The 12225-nt window shown below is 51.1% G+C and overlaps 1 gene segment (V, D, J or C); it reads left to right on the forward strand.

The window, feature by feature from the left end:
* The first annotated feature begins 5562 nt into the window (after positions 1–5562).
* Positions 5563–11711, forward strand: LOC112316151 (T cell receptor beta constant 1-like). The segment is given in 5 exon segments: positions 5563–5689; positions 10146–10535; positions 10946–10963; positions 11095–11201; positions 11478–11711. Coding segments are annotated over 5 exon segments (588 nt in total).
* Positions 11712–12225: the final 514 nt, after the last annotated feature.

The raw sequence follows: 12225 nt of genomic DNA on the forward strand, positions 1-12225 counted from the left end.
CCTATTCCTGATTCTCGTCCCCCCACCCCTGTGCTGGTGCCACTGGCCCTGGGCCTGAGTGAGGCGTTTTCCTTCTGGTCCTCGCTGACGACCTTGCTATTTCTGCTTAGTAAACACACCTGTGTCTACCTTGGCATTTCACGGTGAGCTCCTTGGGAAGAAATCTTGTCTTGCTCATCCTGATGTATCTAGTGATTAAACAACGCCCAGAATACACAAGGCCCCCCAGTGACTGAGTGAATAAAGTATGACCTAGGAGTGGAGGGAAATGTACTGAAGGAAGACAGAGCCTTCCAGGAAAAAGGAAATATATTGGTTCCCCAGGTGTGATCCCTGTACCAGCAGCCCCAGATTCACTTGGGAATTTAGGAGAAGTGCAAAATCATGGGCCCCGCCCCAGACCTAGTGAGTCAGCAATTCTCGGAGGAGACCCAGCAACGTGCATGTTGACAGTCCTCCCAGGCATTCTGATACAAGCTAAAGCTGAAAAACCCGTGCAGTACTGAGATTGCTAGGCCATTCTCTCGGTGCAAGCAGTAGTGACTAACATTTCTACATTTCAGACCCATGAGGGATCGGCCATTATTCTTATTCTTATTCTTAGATGAAGAGATGGGGCTTGAAGAGCTTTGGCAGCTCGCCTACACAGAAGTGGAGGGTCTGGGTGGGGGCCGGGAGGTGGCCTTCCCCTAGGGACAGGGCCCTCAGTGGCCTCAAGTACAAGGGCACCTAGCAGAGCCCGGACCTTAAGTAAGGAGGCCTGGGGACTGACTCCAGCTCTGTTTCTGCATCTGCCTGACTGGCTACCCATGTGGCCTCCAGGTCTCAGTTACCTCTGAGAAAATCAGGAGACAAATTTTAGGTTAGCATGACTGCCTTCACGTGCTTGAAAGGTTTCCAGAATTGCACTTATGTATAACACATTATTTGTGTATCTCCTCCCCAAACACCACAGTCCACCTGGAGAAAGGCACACAGGTAACCTGGCTTTCCCCTCCTGTCCCCAGCAAAACCATCCACATCCTTCTGACCCCCTCCAGTGGCCACGTTCAGATATGCAGTTACTTAGGTTTTAAAAATTGAGGAACGGGTGCCCCCTGCTGCCCAGGATGATGAATGATCCAACTCAGCACCAAGCTCCTTTGGAAAACAAAACAAATAAGCTGCAGGTGCACTGGGCAGGTGACAGTGTGACAGAGGCCAAAGCTGGGACAAACCCCATCAGGACTGAAAGTAGCTGTGCTACCAAGACAGAGTGGTGTTACTCTTTTTCAGGCCCGTCAGGATGAGGGTCCCCAGCTGGATGGTCTAAAGGCAGTTTACTGAGAGCGTCAGTTATTGGGAGACCCAAGAGGCCAATCAGTCAGGAAAATATACTGAGATAAATCGAAACAAGTCGTGCATTGATGAAATTGTTTCCCAGTGTGCAAAGGGAATAAACACACAGTCATGGAAACCAAGGCCTTTGATTCAGGCTAATGGTAGAGTGCTGTGAAGTCTGTCGCCATCCCTGAGTGAGAAAACAGACCGTCTCCCCTTCCTCTTTTCCCCCTAAATTCTAAGAGACACACCGCTGCACCCACTGGTGACACCACCAGGTAGCACTCTGGTGTTCTCTTCCTTGTCTGGGACAAGCAGCGGGTCCCCAGCCTGGCAATGAAATAGAAATACCCAGTGCAATTTAGGCCTTGATTGTTTGTTTCCAAACCACTTAGTAAACCCAATCCTAGAATTTTTTATTGAAAAGATCCTGGGACTACTCTGAAATATGCATTGTTTGCAAGCTTTGTCAGTGATTGGAGGCTCATTTAGCAGATTCACCGCCATGAAACCGCTTCTTCTGCAAACTGATCTTCTTTGGGAAATCTAATAACTTTGTAAATTAAACAAGTGGGTTTAGTCAAGTAGCAGATTTCAAGGTATTACTTAAAGCAGTATTTTGTTATTTTTCTTTTCTTTAAAATTCTGTTATTTTATTTTAAATAGATAGTGTAGCTACAGGGCTCAGGAATCAAAACAAGTTCACACTGAAAAATGGTACTTTTATTTCCACTTTGCTTCTGTGTCCTCTGCTCATTCCTAATAGGTAACGACTTTTCTCCATCTCTGATCCCTTCCAGTGTTACTTCAAGCAGAATCAAACAGACAAAAGTATAATTCTGACTTTGCCCCTTTGTTAGACAAAAGGCACTACACGGGAATGCGATTCTGTCCCTTTGGGTTTTTTCTGTTGACGCTGTATCTTAGACAACTTCCACGGCAAGGTGAAATACCTCCTTCTTTCTTAGCTCTGAATAGTGTTCCCGTTTGTCAGTGTCTCACAGTTTATTTATCCAGTCCCTCACTCAGGGGCACTTGTTTTTCTCGATTGTTTTGTTATTCCAAATAACGCAAAGAGTTTACACAGATTTTTATTTGTATTTAAGAATATATAGGGGATAAATTCCTGTCGGCAAAGTTCTGGTTGAAAAAGTAAATGCATTTTGTAGTTTCTATAGCTATTTCCAAGTGGTTGTATCATTTTGCAGTCCTATCAGCAACCAATTCAGTGGTCCCCACTCCACCTGTGGGGGGCACGTTCTAAGATCTCCAGAGGGGGCCTGGTACCGCAGATGGCATGCAGTCCTACGTATACTGTTTTCTCCCCTGTATGTGTATACCTCAGATAAAGTTTAACTTACGAATGAGGCACAGTGACATATCGGCAACAATAACTAGTAATGAAATAGAACCATTTTAAAAATATATTCTAATAAAAGTTATGTGCCTGTTGTCTCTGTCTCTCTGAATATCTCATTGTGCTGTGCTCACCTTTTCACTGACAGGAAGCATTTCACGGCCTCCCTTTGGCATGCCCACAGGGCCAGCATCGCTACTCCTGTGCTCTGGGGCCGCTGCTAAGTAAAATGAGGGTGACTTGAATGCAAGCGGCACCATTGTGGTTGACCCAATAGTTGAAACAGGTGGATGATTCCCCAAGGCCGGGAGGGCGGAGAAGGGTGACATGAGATTTCATCATCCCACTCAGAACCACTCCCACTTTAAAATGTACAAACTGTTCATTCTGGAATGTTCCATTTACTGTTTTCATACCTCGATTGAGTGTGGAAAGTAGAACTGTGGGTAAGGAGGGGACTCCATGTCAAAGTGCATACCTCACCACACATCAGCCCGGGAGTGCCCTCCCGTGATTCAACGTGGTCCCATTGGCGAAAAGCAACATGTCAGTGTGAGTTTAGTTTGCGTTAATCACGGCGAGGTTGTTTTCCTGTGGGTAATCACCATGCGGATCTTTGGTCTGAACCACCTGTTCTTTGCCCAGTTTGTTGGGCTGCCGCAATATATTCTTTTTTTTTTTTCAATTTTTAAATTATTTTATTGTTGTTCAGTTACGGTTGTCTGCATTTTCTCCCCACCTCTCTACCCCACCCCAGCCAAAACCACCTCCTTCCCCTGCTTCCACCCTCCCCCTTAGTTTTGTCCATGTGTCCTTTATAGTAGTTCCTGAAAACCCTTCTCCACACTGTCCCTTCTCCCCTCCCTCTGGCTATTGTTACATTTTTCTTAACTTCAATGTCTCTGGTTATATTTTGTTTTCTTTTTTACTTCTGTTGATTATGTTCCTGTTAAAGGTGAGAATGTATGGTATTTGTCCCTCACCACCTTGCTTATTTCACTTAGCGTAATGCTCTCCAGTTCCATCCATGCTGTCGCAAAGGGTATAAGGTCCTTCTTTCTCTCTGCTGCATAGAATTCCATTGTGTAAATGCACCATAGTTTTTGGATCCACTCATTGGCTGATGGGCACTTAGGTTGCTTCTAGTACTTGGCTATTGTAAATTGTGCTGCTATGAACATTGGGGTGCATAGGTTGTTTTGGGCTGGCGTTTCATATTGTTATTTCTAGGAGTTCATCGTGTAGTGGAAATATTGGTCCTTATGATGAGAACTGAAAATGTTGTCCCATATTGTTGATTATGTCTTGATTCGGTCTATATTTTTCCACGTAATTTTGTCATCATGAGGTAGTCAAGTTTTTCTTATTTTTTCTTTCCTAGACTTTAAGTCGGAGTATGTCAGGTGACAGAAGGAAGCGCCATTTAGTGAAAGGAGATGTAGGCCACCCAACTGAGGTTAATCAAGGGCATCTCAGGCAGGGAGATTAAAACACCTACCAAAAAGGTTAAATGTGTCCACCCTTCAGAGGAGGCATGACTATCTGCCCATGTGAGTTCTGTGCCTGAGATATTATGTCCCCAGCTCTCCACACCCACTTCCCCAAGGCCCTGGACCTCCCATGACATCTGAAGTCCACAGTGGCACTGGTCTTCCCACCGCACCCCTGGCAATGTGCTGGGCTCTCAGTTCTCCCCCTGTGCCCAAGGCAGCAAAGCCCTGCCCCTGGGCCCTTTGGGTCAGTTGTCCTCCAGGCCTCCCCAGAAGTTCTGAGTTGGCCCAAAGGGACAGAGTCTCAGTGTATAGGGGTCTCATTCTGTGGTGAAGGCTGTGATGTCTGCATGTCACAGCCCCAGGGGCAGGCCCAGGGTACAAGGGGGCTTCTGTTTCCAGACAAGGCAGCTCCCCACTAAGACGACTGCAACCTGCAGAGGGGCGGATACTGGGGTGGAGAGAAAACCAGCCCTCCCCCTGTAAGCAGGCAGTCTCACAAAGACACTGGTCCCTAAGGAGCTAAGAATGTCCTGAAGACAGGGTGTGGGGTGAGGAGGGAGATCCTCAGCCCAGTGGGACCCTGCCACTGCCACCTCACACCATGGGGCGGGGTCTGATGTCACCACCTCCCAACTCCAATACCCTCAATGGACAGCTGCTCTGGAGATCTCTTCCAGGCTCTGAGGGGTGGGCCTGTGGGAGGGGCGGCTGTGGGAGGGGCGTTTTTGTACAAAGATGAAACATTGTGGGGACTGGGGGCCACGGTGATTCATCTCTATGGGAAACCTTTACAAAAACTCTTCTGCCTGTCTCATTCCCCCAGTCCTCCAGGGTCACAGGCCCGAGGGTGTCCTGGTTCAGAACCCCTCCAGGGCACCCCTGTCTATTGTCTACCCAAGGCCATAGTTAAGGACAGGCCTGGTTGGGAACTGAAACTTCCAGGCAGAGAGAGCCCATATGTAAGGAGGACACCTCAGTGGGCTCATGGGGGAAGGACTCAGGGACACCCCTGCATCTCGGGAGAAGGTCACTGGCAAGGGACATGGGAGGGGACCCATTCTATAGAGGAAGAAGACAGAGGAAACCTGGGTTCTGGGACCCTGTTCCCCTGTCCAGGCCACACTCCTTTGAGAGGCCCTCAGAGACCATCGAGAAAGGGGCCCTGGGCCCTCTGGATGGACTCTGGCCTCGTTCTGTGGCTCCAGGAGCCAAAGCCTAATGGGTCCTGTGCACAGGTGTGGGGAGCTCCCATCAGTGCTCATCCTGGACCCCCCCAGACCAGCCAGGGCCCCCTCTCCATGCCTCCATCTGTTTTCCTCCTGGATCCATGTCACTGTGCGAACAATGAAGTTTTTTTTGGAGATGGCACCAGGCTCACAGTTGTAGGTAAGAGATGCTCCAGGTCTTTCGGGCCCCTGGTAGGGAACAGCGGGTCCAAGTTGTGCATTTTAGAGTGGTCCTATTCTGATGTGGAACTATGACTATACCTTCGGGCCAGGGACCAGGCTGACAGTCATAGGTAAGGCTGGGGTCTTTGGGCAGTGGAGCAGGGTGGGGGGCAGAGGGAGGTCCAGAGGGAGCACTCGACCCCAGGAAATGTGGGCAGGAAGGGTTGACCCAGCTCTGGGGTCCTAGCTGAGGAGACTGCGTCTCCGTGTCTGGGAAGGATTCAGAGGAGGATTCCTGGAGGGCACATCTACCCAGCCTCCTGGGGTCCCCCATAAACTGAGAGCTGAGCCTCCAAGACCATGGGCAGAGAAGGGAAGGGGATGCCGCTGCCCCTCTGAGTACCTACCTGGGATAGGGGAGCAGGGGAAGGCCCAGGAGGTCATGAACAGTCTCTGACATTGCCTGTCTTCCCTGGCTGGCAGAGGCTCCTGTCCATTCTTGGTCTGGATTTCATAGGAGACCACACTTTGTCTCTCTCCCTGGGTCATGAGGCCAGCTCCGGTAGGGTATGCAAGAGGTCAGAACCGGGCCAGGGCCCCAGTGAGGGGATGCCAGCTGCGTTCAGCACACAAAGGGGATTTTGAAATGGACCCAGGAGGCTGTGTTCTGGAAACACTGTCTATTTTGGGCAGGGCACCCGGCTCACAGTTGTAGGTAAGTGAGTCGGGGCTGGAGGGCTGGGAGATGACAAAGAGGGGCAGGGACCCAGATGAAGCCACCATCTTGGGGGCTCAGGTGAAAGCATGTTTTATCAGAAAGATCTGAATTCTTGTTTGGATGCAGACAGGAGGGGACAGGCTCCATCTCCAGCAATTCTAGGGACTGGCTGTGCCACATCTGGGTTCCCCTCCCTGGAGACAAGTGCTCTGCACTAGGAAGGGGCCACCTTGTCCATCTCCGTCTCCTCAGAGGGTGCCCCGCCATGGCCATGACAGACGGAAAGCCTCTGGACGTACACATGCCACAGTCCTGCGGTTTTTCTGCCTCACACAGAAGGGGACGGACACAGGAGAAAGCAGGAGCAGGGGGTTCATGGAGCCGAATAGGTCCTCTTTCTATAGTATTTCAGGGGGCAGAGTTGTCCCCCTGCCTCTACCTCCTGGAGCTTCAATTCAGCTGAGAAAAAGGAAAGAGAGCTGGCAGGTGCCCTGGGGGAGGAGGAGTGGAAGGCTGCAGGGGCAGTTTCCCTATCAGGCTTCAGGGCTGTGTGAGTAATGAAAAGCTGTTTTTCGGCAGTGGGACCAAGCTGTCTGTCTTGGGTAAGTAAAACGCTTCCCTGGGGAGAGTGTGTTATAAGGTTGGAGACTCAGGAGGACCCCTTAGAGAGGACAGAGACTGAGAACACTGCAGGAAAAAGGCTCAGAGTACGTGGGTGAGCGGGGCAGAGCCCCCAGGAGTTCTGGGGGACGCTAGCTTCTGGAAGTAGTGGCCCACACCCGTGGTACTGGGGTTTTGCACACACCTGTTGTGCTCTGGAAAAACCAGGCACAGCATTTTGAGCTGGGACTCAACTCTGTCATAGGTAAGACACAGGACCGAGGCAGCAGAGCACGGTCCCTTGGGTCTGGACCCTGCCCCTCCAGGGGTATGCTCTGTTATCCCTGTGGGGCTTACAAGGAGCTGTATCTGCCCCCCTTTGGTGCAGCTTGGTTGACTCAGTCTTCAGTCTATCACCAGCCTCCTCACTCTTTTCCTGGTTCATCCTCCTTCTTACACAGGTGGTATCCCCCTCCTGAGCCGCTTCGTCTTTCCTTTTGTTCCCCATCCAATGCTTTGGTCTCCTTCCTAACAGAATCTCTTTGGCCCAGAACCTTGATTCAAGGTAGGGAAAGGTGGCCATCCCTGCCAACAGGTAGCTAAGATCTGCCCTGTTGAGGGAGACCTTGGCTGGGTTTTACCACAGCCCTCTGCTGCTGTGTTCCTATAATTCACCCCTCAACTTCGGGGCCGGCACCAGGCTCACTGTGACAGGTATGGGGTTGAACTCCAGACTGGGTGGGTGCCTGTGTTTGACCATGGTGACGGGTCCCTGAGAGGACAGTGGGGTGTCAGCATGGGATCAGAGACGCCCTTCCCTGCTGGAGCTCGGGAGCCCTCCCCACCCTGCCAGGAGTCTCCCCACCTCGCTCTGCTGTGTTTGTGCCCCATCTCAGCGCTGGGCTCCATGCTTGATCTTCAGGCTCTGTGTTTCTCTCTCCTCTTTCTGTTCTTCTCCAGACTCCTTCTCTCTTCTCTACCTGTTTCAATGGCTGTTTTGCTTTACTTTCCCTTTCTTATCTGATCTCTGTTTTTTCCCTCCCATTTTAACTCCAGCCCTGCCTTGTTCACTCTGCTGTGGCAAATAGCTCTGTGTTCTTTGTGAACACCCTGCCTGACACCTGCATGCAGCTCAGAACTCTGCCCTGGCCTTCATCCCGCTCCTCCTCTGTCTCAGCTGATCTCCAGAGACCCCTGTGTGTCTTTCTGTAGTGGTTCAAGGGCTCAGGCACAGTCTGGTCCAGACAGCTGAGGCTGCGGTGGTTTGAAGGGTGATCCTGAGCCCCGAGGGCAGGGAACTGCAGGGGAGGGGGTCTCTGCGGGCACTGTGCTTGGTGGGGGTTAGAGGATATTAGTCAGTACAAACCACTACAACTGGAAACCCACACCATCTTAGCAACCAACAAGGTGTGAAGAGGAGATATAGGTAGGAGGCCCCATTTTCTCAAACCTCTGGCTGGGATTACAGGGTTACAGGTCCATTGTGAAACACTGACACCCCATAACCACACTCTGGAGGAAGCTTCTGGTTGGAGGAGCAGGGCAGGGACACATGGGTCTGGGCTGGAGACACAGACAGGCTGGAGAAAGGGGACACGTGGGCCCCAGACTGGCTGGTGGGATCCAGCTTTGCCCACAGAGGGGGCCAGTGCTGGGGCTGTGATGGAAACTGAAAAGTCAGATCACTGGGATTCAAGACACCTGGGGTCTGGGGCAGGCAGCTCACTCCATCAGGAAGTGACCTGTGTAAAGTGGTGATAACAATGCTGGGCTTGGGGTCCTCACGCTGGAAGGGGCTGGCTTTGGTGTGGAAATCCTTGGTGCAGGACTCACCTTCACTGACCATTCTTTTCATTCTCATTGCTCACGGTCATGGGTCACAGAGTTCCCCTCTTGCCAAACCTGTGTCTCAACTTCCCTGTCAGAAACTGGTCCCGAATTTGGATCAAGGAGTGAGATCTGGGTTTGCCACACTGCCACTGCCAAACCTTATGCCTGTGGTCAAAACAGAGCCAAATCCAGGGCTCAGTAAATTCTGACAAGAAGGAGGATGCTGGAGAGATGGACATGGTCTCTCCCATCTCTCTGTCTTCAGCTGGGGACCTACTTTCAGACAATTCAAGAACTCCTTTCTCCCATCTGCCAGGCTAGAAACAGGCCCAGGGGTGTGTAACATGGACCCACTGATGAAATGGCCTTTGGACTTTGGGATTTGTTCCTACCCAGTGAAAAAGCTCCTATTGCTTTTAAGATGGCAAAGCTTGGCTATGAACTAGGTCCCCAAACCTGGCAGGGTGGCTTGCTGGGCACTCGGAGGAGGCAAGTGCTCAACCCAGGAGAGTCAATCCGGGCAAGCTGCCACGCACCCATGTGCCCCAGTGTAGGAGGAAATGTGGACATCTGAAAAGATAATAGCCAGGGGCACCTTGGTTCCTCCAAGCAGGTTACACATGGAAGGAGGAAGGGAGGGAGGGAAGAAAGAAAAAGAAAGAGAGAGGGGTGTGGGGAGAAAGAAAGAAAGAAAGAAAGAAAGAAAGAAAGAAAGAAAGAAAGAAAGAAAGAAAGAAAGAAAGAAAGAAAGAAAGAAAGAAAGAAGGAAGGAAGGAAGGAAGGAAGGAAGGAAGGAAGGAAGGAAGGAAGGAAGGAAGGAAGGAAGGAAGAAAGGGAGTTGGGTATAGTTTAGAGAAAACAATATAGTCAGATGCGATGGGGAAAGTGTCTCTTCTAGGCAAGAAAAGGCTAATTCTTATATGTGCTTGTGTCCAAACTGAGAAACACATACAGCTTAGGAAACAGGACAATGATACTAGAAAGAGTCCATTTAGTTCCTAGGATTATGTTGCTACTGACAATCTTCTGCCTCAAAATCCAGGCTCATTCAACTCTGCTGGAGCCACTTCTAAGTCTCAAAGATTACATCATGCCCCAAAGAGGGCTTTGAACTTGGATGAAAAATAGACAGACCTACTCTTCTTATAGATATTCGAACAAGGCCCTGAGTGTGAGACTTTGCAAAGAAACCCAAGAAAATCAGGACATAAAGTCCCCTTAGGGAGACTGAGAGGACATGGGGTGACTGAAAAGAGGTGGCAAAATTGAAAGAGAATGGCAACAAAGAATAGGATGGTGCTTCCAAAACACACAGGACCTATTACATAGTTTTGCTTTATGATGACCTTCTTCTCAGCAAACAGACATGCACACACAGCCTCTACAAAACCCAGACCACTCTCAGACCAGCCCTGGTGCCCACCCCTCTCCCCTTCCAGAGGACCTGAAGAAGGTGAAGCCACCCACAGTTACTGTGTTCGAACCATCAGAAGCAGAGATCGCCCGCACCCAAAAGGCCACACTCGTGTGCCTGGCCACAGGCTTCTACCCCGACCACGTGGAGCTGAGCTGGTGGGTGAATGGGAAGGAGGTCCAGAGTGGGGTCAGCACCGACCCTCAGCCCTACAAGGAGCACCCCAGCCGCAGTGACTCCAACTACTGCCTGAGCAGCCGGCTGAGGGTCTCTGCCCCCTTCTGGAGCAACCCCCGCAACTACTTCCGCTGCCAAGTCCAGTTCTATGGGCTGGACAAGAACGACACTTGGGAGGAGAAGGACGGTCCCAAGCCCATCACCCAGAACATCAGCGCTGGGGCCTGGGGCAGAGCAGGTGAGCGGGGCCTGGGAGGGCCAGGCAAGGAGTGAGGCAGACAAGAGAGATGGGGGAGGCATGTGGAAACCGCCAAGGCCAGGTCCAGAGAAAAGGGGGTGGGGTGGGAAGGAGAAAGCCCACCATGCAGGAGAACAGGGCCCCTCTGGCAAGTTCTTCCCCAGATCCCCAGACAGCATCACTTTGCAGCCTGTGCCCTTACTCCCAGCCTGGGCGGCTCAGCATCTGTGTGGTATGACCCCATCCCCTTCTAAGCTGTCCCATGGATGTCAAGGACGGTGTGGCCTCAGGGGCACAAAGGAAGGCAGACAGCACTAGACTCCTCTGGAATGGGCCTGAAGTTGTGGTGACTGCAAGGCTGACCTTGCGTGTCACCTGCTCACCCATTTCCCTGCCCTTTCTTCTTTCAGATTGTGGTATCACCTCGGGTAAGTGACCCTCTGCTTCCTGCTCTCCATCTCCCGTGAGTTTGCTCTGGAGCCAGAGAATGGTGGTGGTGGCAGGGCTGAGATACCTGCTCACAGGTACCTACCTACCTGCTCTCCCTTCCTGCCAACAGTGTCCTATCAGCAAGGGGTCCTGTCTGCCACCCTCCTCTATGAGATCCTGCTGGGGAAGGCCACCGTGTATGCACTGCTGGTCAGCGCCCTGGTGCTGATGGCCATGGTAAGAGGGGCAGGGTGGGCAGGCAGTGTGGAGGGAAACATCATACATAGGATGGGACAGGATCTCAGAGCCTGAACTTGGCCCTGATATAGCTTTCCAGCTCCAGGGAATTGTAACGGGACTGCTAGAACCTGTAGGGATCATTATAGACTGCTGCTTCAGAGGATGGGGCGAGTCAGACAGCCCTACCCCAAATCAGGGCCAGAGTCAGCCCCCTCTGACCCACTCCTACTCTTCATGGCCCGTAGGACCCTCAGAGTGTCCTCTTTTCTGTAGGTCAAGAAAAAGGATTCCTGAGACCAGTTCCAAAAGCACATCCGGAGTTGTTCTTTATCCTCGCCTGAGATTCACCTGTATATGCTTCCAGTCTGTGTTCCTAAGGAGGTATTCTCTCTCCGCCTCTTATCTCCTTCCTACAGAGACACCTGTCCCTTCTCTCCGGGGCCCTGCAGACTGAGCTCTTCAACCCTGGATCTAAATAGATTAAGCCAATAAAAATGTCATGCCGGACCTGGTTGTGTTTCAAGAGTGTCTATGGAGTTCTGCCCTTCGAAGGCACCACCTTCTCGTTAGGTGAAAGCACCACCTCGCAGGCACAAGGAGTGACTGACTATCCTCTCTGACCAAGGCTGCTCCCTCCTTTCATCCTGGTGGAGGGTGAACCATATGGTCCACACCCAGGCATTCCGGGGCCCCGGTACATACAGTTAGTCTAAAGAACAAGGTTCTGGGCTCTTGAGAAAGGGTGAGCCCAGGTGACCCATAACCCCCACCTCAGTACAAAATAGAAGACAGGGTATACGTGTGGGTTAGAATGCCTGGTTGTTTCTCAGTTCCAGATTCATGCTCCATTTATTACGTATTTAGGTTTTATCTGTGTCTCTTAACACCTACATCTTATCTTATTTCAGGATTTCGGCACAAGATTTAGTTCTGTTCTGCCTGTCTAGGTTAGAATCCTAAAGAAGACACGGAGTTAAAAATACTGAAATGTGAAACCTGAAGACTTCCCAGGGCAGGACAC

This window comes from Desmodus rotundus, chromosome 6 (genome assembly GCF_022682495.2).
Source record: "Desmodus rotundus isolate HL8 chromosome 6, HLdesRot8A.1, whole genome shotgun sequence".
Classification (NCBI taxonomy): domain Eukaryota; kingdom Metazoa; phylum Chordata; class Mammalia; order Chiroptera; family Phyllostomidae; genus Desmodus; species Desmodus rotundus.